The 16,115-nt window shown below is 40.9% G+C and overlaps 1 protein-coding gene across 5 annotated transcripts; it reads right to left on the bottom strand.

Annotated features, from left to right (window-relative positions):
• Positions 1 to 1,435: 1,435 nt before the first annotated feature.
• On the bottom strand, positions 1,436 to 14,120 carry LOC311055994 (uncharacterized protein). Of its 5 annotated transcripts, none has more exons than XM_084072327.1 (7): positions 13,890 to 14,120; positions 12,022 to 12,314; positions 10,587 to 10,830; positions 9,104 to 9,193; positions 6,900 to 7,103; positions 6,238 to 6,414; positions 1,436 to 4,943 (listed from the first exon to the last, which is right to left on the bottom strand). In XM_084072327.1, the coding sequence occupies exons 1-7, from the start codon at positions 14,022 to 14,024 to the stop codon at positions 4,779 to 4,781; spliced, it is 1,308 nt and encodes a 435-aa protein (XP_083928453.1). In that variant the 5' UTR covers positions 14,025 to 14,120; the 3' UTR covers positions 1,436 to 4,778. The 5 variants fall into 5 exon arrangements, with proteins under 5 accessions (XP_083928453.1, XP_083928454.1, XP_083928455.1 ...); XM_084072328.1 differs by having other exon boundaries at positions 6,286 to 6,414; XM_084072329.1 differs by having other exon boundaries at positions 12,022 to 12,242.
• Between the last annotated feature and the right edge of the window lie 1,995 nt (positions 14,121 to 16,115).

Here is a 16,115-nt window from a genome sequence, read left to right as displayed (position 1 = left end):
CTTAGGACACCGCTATAAATAACGTTTTCATTCATGGCACCCCTGAATTTCATTGATACTAGCACCTTACATTTATGCTCAAGTCCGCTCAAGTCCGTTTTACTCAGTATATATAGAGTCTAAGCGGTATTGATGAATTCCAACTTTAAGTATTCTGCGGCACCCCATGACTTCCCACTTTGAGGAACCCTGGTCTAGAATGATAGTTTGTGAAAATCTGTGAAAGTGCAACACTGTATGATCATTTGTATTACATTATTACATGAGAGTTATGATAGTTCATGATAGTCTGATAGCTTAAAGGGGTATTTCACTTTAAAACACCACTTGCTTTTTTTGGGACAGTTTTTAAGATATATTGATACATTTGATGTTCATTTTTAGATTAGATAGACTATGATGGTCTATGATAGTCTATCATCTATCATCATGAACCCATGTTTCTCTGCAGACCATGGGCTCAGATCCATCTCAGAGAAGATCCTTCAGAGCATAATCAATTCTGTTAAAAAACAGAATGGATTATGCTTTTTTCAGAAGCTAGTATGACGCTCACATTGTCAGATGTTTATGCTCTTCTCTAAAGAACAACAGTAGAATTTATTCTGGATAGCTTTTGAATTCAAAGTTCAAGGTACTGCACAAGAAAAAAAATAAGAAAACATTCATTCATTCAAGCACACAGGTTGGTGGTCCAATAGTTAATTAATTGGTGAAAGCATGAAGGCATCTCTCTATATTTATAAAAAAAAATACAGTAGATACGGTAAGAAGAAAGCTTTTGCCAGAGCCAAGCTGTACTAAAAAAACAATAATTACCAGGCCTGCATGATGTGGCATCTCATTCTATAACATTCAAATTGATGCAACAGATAAGGCCAAGGGATGAACAGCATACTCATGTCAATGTCACACGATGACATATCACAATGCAGGTCATTGAAGTGCACATAACAGGACTTTTAACAGTGAAATAGAAATGATTCTACAACACTGTCACATAGCACATGCACATTAAGACAAGTAGTAGCAACATTGATAGCAGTGAAATTATGGTACTCAAAGTTTTCTTTCCAGGATCCTGATTACCAGTGGTGGACGAAGTACTGAGATATAGTACTCGAGTAGTAGAAATACTCCTTACCAAGTAAAATATTGCACCAAAAGTAATGTATAAGCACAGTGTATTAAGAATGGCCCATTTCAGAATAAATATTTGTATGTGTAGTTAATGTTGCAGCTGGTAACGGAGGTGCTGGGAAGTATAGATGTATTTTCTAAGATGATTCAAATTCACAGAAAGGACAGAAATAAATGATCTCTGTAAGAAATCCAAAACACATTTAGTGGAGAGTTCATGAACTAATTTTAATGTAGAATTGATATCCTATTACAGAATAAACTGAATTGATGAGACAGAAACCAACACCAGTAGTGATAATAATAAAACATTTTATTCGTATAGCACTTTTCTAAATACTCAAAGACACTTTACAAGGAGAAAGAAAGCAAAAAAAAACAAAAAGAAAAAAAACATGTGAATAAAAATAGAAACGACTTTAAAAAGAGAATACAATGTCAGTAGAACTGGGGGCGTTTCAAGAAACAGGGCTGCCAAAGTTAGCAAGATAAACTTTCATAACAATTCTTAACTCGTGAAACATAACATCATCTCTTTCTTTTGGATTTCATAATACACCGTTTCCTCTTCATATAGACAAATGTTTTTTTTCCCCCTCCCCCTTCTTTTTTTCTTAAAGGATTATCAAGCTAACGATGTATACCTGCTTAGTGAATCTGTCAGATGTGAACTAAAATCATCCAGGCCAGGGAGCAGTGACACAGGCAAGAGGTTTCTACAAGGGGGTATCGGGGCGAGGGAACCCAGAGCCATGGACAGGAATTGGCCATAAGAAGATCCAGGAAGCAGCCATGTTGTCACCTGGCTCACAGTGGTTGCTAAGCAATGTGTGGTTCCCGTTTGTAGAGCCCGATTCATACTTTGTCGCATATCGAAAACAGCCCACCTAGGAGCTCACAACGCGTTGTGAGCTTGTAAATCAGATGTTTTCGGCGTACGATGGAGCTTTAATTAGGCTTAAGTCAGAATGTTGTACATGTGACCATACTCACCCTGCAAACATCATTCACAATTTCACCAATGCTGCTCTGAAGAAAATTGCTGCAGTTGCTGCAGTTTTTCAGAACAAAAGAGGATGGAATTTGGTTGGTTTTAATATGAAATGTTATGCCTAGTTGTGACTTGACCAGGCTTGACTTTTTAAATGCATTAAAAGCATTCACCGCAGTTTGTGTTTGTAAGGCAGTACCGTGATGATATGAAGGGGCATCGCCAATAGAGCCTGACCAATAATGTTTGGCCAAAATATTGGCCATAAAGACTTTTTTTAAAGACATCACTATCAGCGACTATGAAGCCAATGTGACCGGTTTTTAAGCACTCAACCAGGTACCCGTATTTTGGGCATGTCATTATAGGCTAGGGCCTAAGTTGTAAAAAAAATAAAAATAAAGTTCTGTGATGAATGTTTCACATTTACTCGTTTGCTTGTTCATTGTGAAATTCAAGTTAAATGTTCTTTTCATATACTGAAGTTTAATATATGTACATCATTTAAAAGTTGTATCAAAAAGGTATTTGTCTATTTTTATTTGTTTGCTTATAAGTTAAATGTTCTCAGAGAAACTTTAATCAAATCAACATTTTTCAAATTGCCATAAAGATTTTGCACTTTAACAAAATATCGGTCGACACATCGTAATCAATGGTTTAGGACTCTAAAATTGGGACTGGACCAAAAAAGAAAGGATTGGCATCGGTCGGCTCTAGTAGCCAATATGATATGGAATTTTTGGGCACATTTCTTGACGAAAAGTGCTGTGAAATAATATGGAACACAACAATTATTGACACTCAGCTCCAGTAAGGCTTATACTGGACTCCAAATAAACTACTAACAGCAATAACAAGCTATAGGTGAAATGATGGTTAAACAAGCTGTGTTTTAACAACATGGCAGCTGCTGTACAACCTGACCACTCTGACCAGCGGCTCTGGGGCGGCTTGACTTGGTTTTAAAAGAGGTCCTTTTTTTTAAAAATAATATTGGAAAAAAAAAAAAAAGCAGGGATTTAGTCTAGTAGCTCATCTGTGTTTTGAGAACGCACTTAAACCAAACAGTGCTGAACATATATTTAGAACCGTTAAATAAAATTAAAAAAATAAAACCAGAGAGAATGAGTTATTTCCATTGTGGTCCTTTGTGTTGTCATGAGGGGAAGCTGGGTGGAGGCAGAGAGAGACAGAGAGAGAAAGAGGATAGTGTGTCAACCATATAATCGCAACATTCCTGGTTTGATTCCAACAAGAGACCTGTGTTGTATGTCCTTCCCCTTCTAAATGAATCAAAAATTGTTAAACATATTCACAATGTCCATTCTGGAACTGGTTTAACGGAGGAAGCGAGAGTAGGGACCCAAAAAACAACAACCTACAGTTCTTTCCTTACTAAGATCGAGCTACCTGTCTCGAGGAGTTTCTTCTTGCTTCCTAAACAGAGAGGGAATTTAAGGCATAATCTCACAGGATGCTTCTTTATCATAATCAAACGCTAGGAGTGACTGGGTGTCAGTAATGCAGAGGACAAGAGCGTTAGGCTCATTACATTAACAGTAATTCTCTTTGCTTGTCAATACCAACTGTGTAACACAATGTAAAGTCTCTCCTCTGTAGCGATTTGATTGGTCGGTTGATCTGAGGGTGACGATGTTCTAATTGAGTGCACTTAGCCTTATAAACTTGAGACGTGTTGTTTGGATACGAAACCGCTGGGGGGAAAAAAAGATCAATTCAAAGAAGTGCCCTAAGTGATTGTGAGCTACAAGAGTTTCAGTTGCTGCTTGTTGTCTGAAACAGACCGTCAAGCTACCTCTTCACCATCTCCCCACAGAATACCCCCCAAGGAGACGAGGTCTCACGGACAGAAAGACAAGTTTAGGGGACATACATGTTTTAACTTATGTTCAGTACAGTACATGGCATAGATCATACATGAGGATCAAGGCAACGCTTTGTTTTTTTTTGTTTTTTCCTTTTTTAACCTAACTACTCAGTTACTCAAAGTCAACTATTTGTCAACGCTTCTGTCTCTGTTAAACAACTCTCTACAGATGAAACTTTCAAAAAGGAGGAAAAGAAAACAAAGAATGCAACATGTCATGGAGGAATCCCAGGATGTTAGCGCTAGGTTGAACGACAGGAAGAGTGTGTGTGTGTGTGTGTGTGTGGGGGCAGAACTGTTATAGCCTAGCTTTCTGAAAGTAGTTTCAGATTTGGCCTTTTATGACATGACCAGCAAGTCCAACTGAAAGCAAAGGTACTGGGATTTAACTCGACTCCCACCAAGGAACTGGGGGCTACGGCTCCTCTACGGCACTGGTTTCCAACAGCCGGTCCACTGGGTATTGCTGGCTTTCTACACTATGAGTTCCATAGCATTTAGCTGGGTTTCTAGTCATACCAGCTGTCCAATCTGGACTGAGGACAGAGGGTCAAATGGTACACTTCCTGAGAGGACTGAAAACGAGTAATACCAGTGGTACCTGAGCCACGGGACTGGGACACGACTGCTCTAAGGTGGTGGGTGTTATGAGGGGTGGAGGACTAGAAGAGGTGAAGATGATGATGGTGTTGGTGGTTTACAAGGTTCAGGGTAGAGGTGGGGTTGGTGGGCGGGACTTGGGGCTCATCGAGGACCTCATTGGTTGTAGAGGGAGCGTTCCCAGGGCATTCCCTGGATGGTGCGAGGCACCGGAGACGGCTTGAGCGTGGGCGCCCCGTTGGGGTGCAGCGAGTGGCTGATGGGGTTGATGGAGGTCAGAGGTCGCTGCGGGGCCAGAGAGAAGGTGTCCTGGTGTTTAGGCTGGAGAGAGAGAGAGAAAGATTGTATAATAGGAGCAGGTATATTCAGGTGTGATAATGAAGTGGGACATACGGAGGGAATTGGAGTAAAGCAACAGGAGTGAGATGAAAAGAGTTTCAATGAGAAACAGAAAGAGGAAGTGAATGAAAGAAGAAAGCAAAGTGGGAGGCGTCAGTATTATTGATGAGAATATTGATTATTGTATATAGATATGGGAAGAGAGTGCAGAAAATGAGTAAAACAGTGCAGAGCGAGAATGACTCTTAAGGGAGAAAGTAGTAGAAAAGACACCAAAGAAAACAGAAAGGAGTAGTAGCGACTAGAGGTGCAAACGTGTACTCAAGTAAAAAGTTCAAATTAATCACTTAAGGCCTTATTTTATATTTTGTCGTATGGTGATGTCATGTGGCAAACCTAGCTGATCTACAAGCCAACATCATGTCACAATGCGTTTTGGGGGGGAATGTATTGTCTAATCAATTCATCCATTGTTTCTGACCTGACTGACATACTGTATGTATCTTTATCGCCTCACTTCTCTGAACGTCTATTGTCTAAAATGCCATGACCACTTTCCCTTGGCTGAAGATATATGTAATCTGTGCCAGGTAAAATATAAGTGTTTCCTACAATTACGTGGGCCGATTTCTTGCATCCCTAGTAACGGAGAAAAAGAGAGAGATGGGGCAAGACAGAAAGTGAATGAGGCTAGATTAAGGTCAAAGACTAGCAGATGTATGAGTAGGAGAGGTTAGGTTTAAGTATAGTCTGAAAGCCAGCAGCACTATGCAGGGTTACACAATTCCGAGGCAACTGTAGTTTATTCTAGCTTCTACAATACTGAAGTTAGAAGAAAGAGCTAAAACAACTCAACACCTTAAAACGGGAGTTAAAGGCCAAATACACGGTATTCAAATAAGCATCCAATATTTGTTAAGTTCACTTTCCATGAACGTTCCCATAGACATTCCCATGTCACTGTTCCACTTTGACAGCTTTTTTATAAACAAAAACGATTTTCACAGCATCGGATTTTGATGCTGTGAACCATGTGTTCACACTATTTGAGGAAGAATCAATGAGTGATGAATGTCTCTGAGCTCCTACCATTAGCATCCAGACAGACAGGAATACAGAGGGAGAAGCAGCTAGGAGTTAGTTCGCTAGTCAGGAGATAACTAGCTAGTTAGGAGTTAGTTACGATAACTAACTCCAAACCAGCTAGATAACTCCCATCTGAATCCATCTAAGGCGGCGGGGTTGCATGTGAGGTGAGGGTTTCCCCTCTTCCTACCATGGGGTTGCTGGCGTTCAGCCTAGTGTAAGGCGACATCTCCTTTACCTCAGGAACCAACGGTTGCAGGAGGGAGTAGGAGGAACCAGAGGAGGAAGAGGAGTGTTTATTGGATGAAGAGGAGCTCCTCATGCTCTGCTGGCTGGCCTGGCTCTGAGAGGAGGAGCTAGAACGGCCCTGAGTGCAGAGAGAGAGAGAGAGAGAAGAGATTCAGTCACTTCAGAAGCTGAAGAACAGTAGAACATCAACTACTGACATACACAGCCAGGGCCGAATCCCACTTTCATTCATTTTATTTAGATGGCAATACCAATTAAATGTTTTTAAAGACATTTTTCATAACATTCTTTGATCATTATTTCAACATTTGTAAACACTGCTAACAAGATCTACACCACTTTTTCATACATTTGTCATTACTCAAATAACCTTGTAAGTAATATTTTCCAATAAGCTGTAAATATATTTTATGCATTGCATTTGTGTCAATAAAAACTTCAATCAATCAATACACACTTGTGAGTCTGTGTGTGTGGGGGGGTTTGTTTGTACTTCGCATGTGTCATCTGTGTGTACTTATGCAATTGCTCTACCCCCCTTAGGTACCATGACCTTCAGTTACAACATGTTAAACCACCTTAAAACAACCTTCCGTTCTGTACCTGGTGGGGGTCAGGGATGGTGTTACTAGCCACACCCCCTCCCTGGGACATTGGGGACACACAGTGAGGGGGCAGGGGGTCCTGCTGGCCATGGCCTCCGTGTGACTGCTGTTGCATCATGGGCGCTGTAGTGTTGTTCTGTTGCTGCTGCTGCTGTTGTTGATGTTGGCGGCGATGACCGTAGTTGGCGCGACGACTGCCAGACTGATAGAGTATGGTGGGTTGGAGGGCATAGGAATGCAGTGATATAGTTCAGAGAAAAAGAGATGGGGGGGGAAGTATGCCAGAGAAGGAAGGAGAAGAGGGCAGTAGGACAGGGAGGAGAAGGGCATAAGATAAAAAAAAGGACAGAAGGAGAGAGGGGAAGGGAAGGAGGGAAAGAGATAAGTTATATATATGATATATTCCGACACTCGTAGCAACAACACTGCTAATAAAGCATGCTGAGCTGAACAGTGGACAGAAGAACAGGAAGTGACAGATGACAGACGAGGAGTCCTCAGGAGCTCTGGTTGGTTCACTTATTGGACGTCTGGATGATAATAGCCAATTACGCAGACCATTTAATTAATTATAGCTGGAATGGGAACAATTATAAGGACTCGCTGTCCTGTCTTCCTCACTACCGCCTCTCCGTCATGGTGGATGGACTGAGTAAGCTGTGCAAACACACACATACGCACACACACACACTTTTGTTTTTAAACCACAATTTGTTTATTCTTTCTCAATTTGTTTATTCTGTGTCACTCCCTAACAAACTTATCACATAAACTTAATCTGAACCTACTGGTAGGCCTAACCTTCACCTAGTCCAAAATAAAAATGAAATCCTTGTTCAACTATCATCACCCAGACAGTGCTGGGTGATATGACTCCACTAGAACATATTAATATTTACGGACGATTTCCGACGTTCACGTTTTTAATTATTAGCATACAATGTAGCTCATATATATGACACACTGATTAAAGGCGAAGCAACAAAAAGATACATTTTTTAATCGCTTTCCATGTTGGGAAAAGGTGAAAATGATAAGATCCCAATATTGGATTGTTCATCTAGCTCAAACATATACTAAACATCAATGACATTAGAGAACTCAACATAATGTCCACTACTGGACTGATGCTCAGACATACATTAAAGCGGCCTTAGTTTTTAAGTACCTCTACCTTACATCCACGTATATTGCTGGTATTAAATATATCAACATCAAAAAACCTTGATTATAGTTTGGTTTGTTTGATGTATAAATACATCCAACAGCCTGAGTTTTGTTTGCCATTATCACCATTTTCGTTTAAATACTTGGGCCACAAGTACTGATAGAAGCAGCTATTTAGACATTTGCTGGCTAGAAATGTACGTATATCCGTTACTTGTTCACATATTGTACACTATTACCTCGATGCATGCTGTTTGCTTGCCCATAGATGCTAAGTATGTTATTTAGATAGCATGTAATTAATTAACGTTAGGTTTGATGTTTGCATGGTATCCTAGTTACTTTGTAGAACGGAATGGTTTTCTTGGCACTCCATTTACTTGACCACTTACCCTGTAGTTTGTTGACTAGATTACATGCAGTTTACTCCAAATCTTGTTCCAGTCACTCTGGATAAAAGCATCTGCTAAATGCCTTAATTGTTTCTATAAAGGCTGAACCTGAGAGAGATACCAGGAAGTGACAAACAGTCATGAATGGAGCCACAAGTCAAAGTCTGTCACTTAATGATTGGAAAGCCGGGGTACACACCACCATGTTGGTGGAGTGGAGACAGAAGGTAGAATTTCTTCAAATCATAGTTATCTGTTCCTTGTTTATTTTCTCTAACGGCTCTATAAAATCTCCCAGCACACAATAGATAACAATAGAGTCATCTCATCCGACTCATTATATCGATAGAACTAGATTACTTAGATTACTAGTATTACAAACTGTACCGAGGACGCGAGGAGGGAAACAAAAATCACTTTAAAGACTCTTGTCCTGTAGGACCAGAGGTGGATAAAGCAAAGTTTTAATAGAACTCTCTCTTAAATCTCATCTCTAAACCCTAGTCCATAAGAAAAATGAATGTAGTGGACACGTTACTGTCCCCTACATTCACAACTACTGTTTGATCTGCTGACGGCGTCACAGACATACACACAAACAACCACACACATTCACCAGTGGGTCAGCCGTGCTCACACCAACCTGGTTCTTTATGGCGGCGGGGCAGCGATGCTGAGCTAGATCCAGCATGGTTCTGTAGCTCTTAAAGCAGGACGGACAGTTGAACCGGTTCTTATGAACCCAGCACACACAAACGCACAAACACACACACACAGGCACACACACAAAGTTTGAGTTACTATACTTGCGAGTACAATTCCACGGGGGTTGTATGTGTATTTATTCCCTAACCTCTAAACCCTGACACTTGCCCTAAACTTAGCCTAACCCTAATTCTAACCCTGACCTCCTAAACCATGTTTACTTCGAGGAACAGCCCTCTCACAGATGGAGGATTGTGGATGGACTGTCCTCGTGAGGACGGAGGGTACAGTGGTTGAGGAGATAGAATTATAAGATTAAGTGTGATATTATGTGCACGTGCTTCCACACAGACACTGCCCCACTCTCACACAACCCCACAAACTTTTGGTTGGAACTCAACCTTTCCGCACCCTCGTCACATCAAGTGGTGATTTTCACGTCTCCAATCAGATTTCAGTGATGCCAAATCAAAATTTTAGAACAGATATTTTTCTCGGACTGACAAATGTACAAGCCGCATATTATATTGGCCAAAAACACAACTCTGTGCACCCATACCAACAATTCCATTGCACTACCTCACTCATTCACACACACTCAACCAGCCTGAACGACTAAGTATGCATAAATATTGAATTTCCACAGTAAACAGAATTAAAGAACGATAACATGCTGTCGATACTGAAACGCTTAATTGCATTTCATTTAGCATGCACATGGTGCTGAAAAGCATCACCAGTCAGATAGAAAACACCAAGAGTTAAACCATTATAATACATCTGATGATTAGGGTTGGGTGCTGAAATTGTCCAGTGCCTACCGGACCAAATAAAAACGCAGATTTCATTTGCTTCATTTCGGGGCTACTTAAATGCCTGAAGTGTCAATTTGCACCCCGCTTCAAACAGACATTACAGGCAACAGAAGCATCACCGCACATGCACCTAATAAACAAAATAAACTTGCTCTGCCTCTGACAGCAGCATGAAGGCTCCGATTACTCAAACACGGTAAAAAATAAAATCAACTCAAGAAATTTCAACACCAGGACGTGCAATGTGAAAAGGGGGGAACATCCAATTTAGTCTTGTGGCATCAAACACAGGTGCAAAGTATCTGGGTCAGCCCTGTAGATAGGTAGATAGATTGCTAAATAGATAGAAGTTAATAAAGAGTGTTAACAGTTAATATAAATAGCATTAACTTATCGGTTCCAGGCACCATTTCAAAGTACGGGTTTAGCGCTTGCATTCGGATGAAACCCAAATGATCGAATGAACCCAACCCTATCTTATAATGATCATTTTCATCATAGACCAGCAGCATAATGATCATTTTCATCATAGACCAGCAGTTAACAGACAGACAAAGGACACCAATATAAAAACATCGCGAATACACCCACCTTCACTCTTCTCACCTGGCTGGAAGCATTATTACAGCGGTGCTGGGCCAGCTCCAACATGGTGCGGAAGCTCTTGCAGCAGTTGGGGCAGTCGAAGCGGTTGGGCCCATCATCGTGGATCTTCTGGTGGTTGCGCAGGTAGCGAGCAAGCCGGAAGGCCTTGCCACAAAGGTCACACATGTAGCGCTTCGACCCGTGGATGCGCATGTGGTTACGCAGGGACATGTAGTTTGTGTACGGCTTGGCACAGAAGTCACATCTGTTGGGGAATGGGGATGCATGGTGTGTGTGTGTGGTGAAGAGATGTTGGAATGTATGCATGTGTGGATGTGCGGTCAGAAATGGGGAAAGAGAGATCAGAGCAGACAGAATAAGGGGTAAGTCTTAGGGTTACATTTTTCCATTTCAGTAAATTAAGTACTGTACAGCAGTGGTTCTCAAAGTGGAGTCCGGGGACCCCCAGTGGTCCTTAAGGGGGTTTCAGTGGGCCCCCAGCAAAGTGAACAGTTTTAACACTTATTCCCCATTTAATTAGAAATAGCCTATCTTCAAGGTTACAATGCATTGCTACATGTTGTGAGCTTGTAGACCTGATTTTATTATTTTTTTCACTTATCTTTTCTTATGGGGTTTGTGGCACAACAACTTTTTAAATGGGGGTCTGCAGCCAAATACATACAGGATACATTATTCCTGGTTGTACACTTCCAAATAAAACCCACCTTCACACAATTCACATCATGAATGTGTTACACATTTCAAATTAAGGGCATGCATTAAACCGATTAATGGCATGCATTAAACCATGAATTTAAACAGCTCTAATTCTTACATTGAAACTAGCCACCTTTGTCATTGGTTGAGAAGGTCCATTGAACACAGACACATACTGTACACAGACGTACAGAGATGCAAACATGAATGGATATACAGAGTAGGGATATAAAATGATCAAATGGAGTTGTGAGTGGAATTGCACTGTGCATTATTTGCACTTGCGCATAAACCTACTGTGAGTGGGCACGGAAATTCGTATGGAATCAATACTGTGGTTGCCTGATGCCGCGGTATAACTTTACATCCCTAATACAGAGACTGACAGATAGAGGAAGAGAAGATGGTCACCCTCATGGTCGATTTAATTTTCCGGTTTGGTCTTAGCTCGTCATAACTTTGATAGTCCGTTTTAGTAGGTGTGCGTGCGTGCGTGTGTGTGTGCGTGCGTGTGTGCAGAATGGGCTATTTCTCGTGAAAAAGAACAAGCAATAATTGTAACCCTTTTGTTCTACCAGACTAGAACCTTTTTGTAACAATTTTGATTAGAATGTTCAGTTCTAAAAACTGTAATCTAATGCAAGAGAACATACAACTGTCACTCCAACTAGACACGTCCTGTCTATGACAGATCACACATGGTCACACAGTCATCATAGTACCCCTACCCACACACCTGAAATCTCCGGTCCTGTGGGTGAGTTTGTGATTGAGCAGTGAGCTGGCATGCTTGTAGGCGCAGGTACAAAGGTCGCAGGCATACGGCCTCTCATCTGCCTCCATGTCGGCAACGACCGCAGCGGCAGCTGCTGCGGCCGCCCGGGTCTCCAGGCTGAGGCTGGACAGAGTCCCTGACGAGGTGGGCAGCTGGTCGCACCAACTGATGGTTGACGTCGGCTGTCGCAGAGGAGGAAAGGTTGTGTCAATGGAGTGACAGTGTTGCAGTGCGGGAGGTTTTAACAGCATACCCTTGAGACAGGCGGAGGATGAGAATGTGTGAGTCACATATGAGAAACCATAATGGAAGACAAAAGGTTCAAATAGTTTCCATAATCACTAAAATCATATATGAATGGTTGCATGTCAAATTGCCAAAATAGCCGATCTAGCAAGTCTGTAGATCAGATATTTTCACCTATTTAGACTTGCCCCAAAATAGGGGGGCTGGGGTTTAAGTGGTTAAACTTCACATCTTAGAATAAACAAATGAAGCGCACTACAAAATGGCCTAGTTTTTAAATTCATTGTTCATTTCGAGTGTTCTGCCAACTTAACAAAACTTGACTGATGGTTGAACATAAAAAACAAACAATTAAATGACGGGCAGCAGGACAGAGCATGAGAGTCACTTCACATTCAAAAAAGGTGACTATAAAGTAGTGTGCTTGACGCATAATGTCGCAGGCAGTTAATGTTACGGGCTGTATAATGATGATGAATATAATGATGAAAGGAGCTCACAGTCTACTGAGCCACAAAGAGCTCTTTCAAAGTGCGGGGCGGCTTCCGCTCCGGTTTCCGGTGAGACAGCCTCATCATGTTTACTTTTCTCCCATTCACTAAAACATCTTCCAGGCCGAACACATTTAAACACAAAAGTTCTGCTTCCACTAATAAAAAAAAAATAAAAAAAAAATACCCCCACCGTAAAATAAACATGTTGCATGTGTGACTTTCCGAGCGGTTTTGAATAACCAGCTCATATACAATACACATCTCTGGCCGGTTTGGAGGAGAAGAGAAAAAAAAAGCTCGCGTGAGAGCCTGGTCCTCGAGCTAACGTCAAGCTAACGGCTGCATTGTTACCGTTATGAAACAATATTACGTGCTTTTAATTTCCAAACGCGCAGCTCACGCTTTTTAAACCGGTTCCGACCGTAACTAAACCAGAGTGATTGAACAACACTCCGTTTGTGTGACGTGAGAAGCGGTGAATTAACGCAAAAAGGAACAGAACAAACACATTAGCCCGATTAGCCAACTAGCCAGCCCAGGCTAAAGTAGGCCGTGACGACGTTAGCTCGATGCTAACAATGTTGTTCATCGAAAATAACGGCCAGGGGGTGCAGGAGAGGAGGAGAAAAAAAACAGCTAACGTCCTTATAGCTGCAAGCTAACATTAACAGAATGATGTTCACACAAACACATTATTTTCTAAGTATATAATGGCGTTTTTTTGTTGTTTTTTAAAGCGTGCGTTTACATAAACAAATATATATACAATGGAAGAGGGGGCTTTTAGCTCGGGCTTCATTTATACATCACCGCTGGACAAAACAAAATGACATAATCTTCCCCAACATAAGACGAACGTTGTTTGAAAACTGAGTAAAAGTGTCGACGTTTGCCGCGTCGACACTTTTTTTTCTCTCCAATAGATAATAACGTCATTTTTAGTCTCGAGCGGAACGAAAGGCGCTCGCTCGCGCGGCGGCTCAGTATTTTAACGGAGGGTTTAGTGTGTTCTCGCAGCGCGCGCGGAGCGGCTCGAGCTGAGAGAGAGATGAGGAGGCTGCAGCCTGAGCCAGCAGGAGGTTTTCTTACTCCGGAGTCATTGGGATCCTTCTTCCAGAACAGCTGGGAACAGTGTCCAAAAGATTCCGCCGAGGTCACATAATTCACGCCATTCCTGTCCTGGAAGTCTCCGTGCGCGCTGCCCGCGGTCGTCCTGGCGTACATGTTCGCTTCTTTGTGTTGTTTGTGTTCGACTTTATTTTTTTCCTCTCTCCCTCTCTTGGTTGAAAAGAAACAGGGCCGCTTTTGTCGGATACCTCCTCCTCCTTCTTCCGAAAAGAAGAAAAAAAAAACGTTCTTCTGTTGTTGTGAGTATTTTTGGCGGCTGGCAACTCCACCGGGTTAGTTCATTGGCGCCGCCTATTGGATTGGAGTGTGAACTGTGCCCTAACAACAACATCACAGACATTTGATGTATTGTTCTTATATAGTATAGTATTATTAGCATATACGTCATATTATTATGATTATTGTGATATTAATATTAATATCTTGGAAAATGGATTTGAATATACTCAGTATTTTAAACTTGTTAAATGAAAGAAAGAAAGAAAGCAAAGTTGACATGTCATGACACCGTCCTATGATGATGTGTATACATCAGGCTTAAGACACACTAAAACTAAATGCTCACTTAAATGTATCATGCTGGTTTGTTTCTTGTTATATCTTCAAAGCGAATGTTTAGGCTATTCCTTCACTTTTTCAGTGGGGTTTTGGGGCTGTTATTGACATGGCTATGCCCTTTGGAATAGCCATTACATTTCATAACCACAACAAACATCCATATGATGGTCCGCGGCCAAATAGATATTAATTTGGGGGTCCTTGACATGAAAAAGTTTGAGAACTGCACTGCATTATCAGTGGTGTAAAGTAAGTACATTCACTTTAAGTAATGTACTTAAGTAGGCCTACAATTTTGAGGTACTTTTACTTTACTGGAATATTTTCAATTGTCTATACTTTTACTTCTACTCCACTATATCTCAGAGGCAAATATTGTACTTTTACTCCACTACAATAATTTGAAAACTTTAGTTACTAGTTACTTTGTAGATATAAATTATTACATTATAAAACATACATTAAACCACTTTAGCCCTATTTTATTCCTAGGCTATTTTCAAACATTTAGTACTTTTACTTTTGGTACTTTAAGTACAATTTGATACCAATACTTTTTTACTTTTACTCGAGTGAATTTTGAATTCCGGACTTTTACTTGTAACGGAGTACTACTACATTGCCGTGTTGATACTTTTACTTAAGTAAAACATTTGAGTACTTTTTCCACCACTGTGCATTATTCAACCCAACCTTGAAGTCAGAACATCTACTCAGCCTGTACCTCGGTTTTACCTACATGCAGGGAGAGCATGTTGTCCAAAAGCCAGGTGCTAATCATTGTGAGCTCTGAACTAAGAGAGCTCTCCAAGGTGGCTTGCTGTTTATATGAGACATCAAGACAGCTGAGTCATATAGGTATATTGGTACCCTTATAACCCTGCTTTATTACATTTTAACGCTAAGAGACACTTTTTTTATGTCCTCCTCCTAAACCCCCATTAAATAGAATTAGTTGGGCGTGACACCAATATAATAAGCCAAAACCCTGTCTATCCCAAATAACCCAGAGAAGGATGGCCATTTGGAGACCAGATTGTTTGTGTGTGTGTGTGTGTGTGTGTGTGTGTGTGTGTGTGTGTGTGTGTGTGTGTGTGTGTGTGTGTGTGTGTGTGTGTGTGTGTGTGTGTGTGTGCGTTTAATTTTTTACTATACAGTGTACTATTGTAGTAAAAGTTTTGACTTGATGCCAACATCCTGTTGTAGTTGTACATCCATCAAACTTTCACAAAGTAGCAGGGAAAACATGACCTGACATCCATCAGAAAGGGTCAATTCAAGACCTCAGTCGCAGTAGAATCAGTAGCCAAAACTATGCAGATAACTCTATGAGCATATCGCCTACAAGCAATTGCATTTCATCAGCATGACATACAGACTTATAGAACAGGGGTGGACAGCCTTTTTGGGCACATGATCACTACACCATTCTCCAAGGTGGGGGTGAATATCCATGGTGCTAGACGTTAAAAACAACCACTGCTTCTACATCTTATTATAGCTGCTATAGAATATGCTTTCTTTATTAGAATAATAAAAGCATAGGATAAGTTTGATTGATTGAATACTTTATTAGTAACACTGAGAATGCATATAATAACACCTAGCAAAGAATGAGTCAATTTAAAA

This window comes from Gymnoscopelus microlampas (assembly GCF_963454915.1).
Source record: "Gymnoscopelus microlampas genome assembly, chromosome: 11".
Classification (NCBI taxonomy): Eukaryota; Metazoa; Chordata; class Actinopteri; order Myctophiformes; family Myctophidae; genus Gymnoscopelus; species Gymnoscopelus microlampas.
Note: the sequence above shows the minus strand (reverse complement) of the source record. Positions and strands in the feature narration are given on the sequence as shown.

What these genes read in the sequence shown, in the direction of transcription:
- LOC311055994 (XM_084072327.1), bottom strand. Translation starts at nt 14,024, where the DNA reads ATGTACGCCAGGACGACCGCGGGCAGCGCGCACGGAGACTTCCAGGAC. An exon ending in CACAGGACCGGAGATTTCAG is followed by an intron (nt 10,831 to 12,021) that starts GTGTGTGGGTAG and finishes ATTCCCCAACAG; the next exon opens with ATGTGACTTCTGTGCCAAGC. An exon ending in CCATCCCTGACCCCCACCAG is followed by an intron (nt 6,415 to 6,899) that starts GTACAGAACGGA and finishes CTCTGCACTCAG; the next exon opens with GGCCGTTCTAGCTCCTCCTC.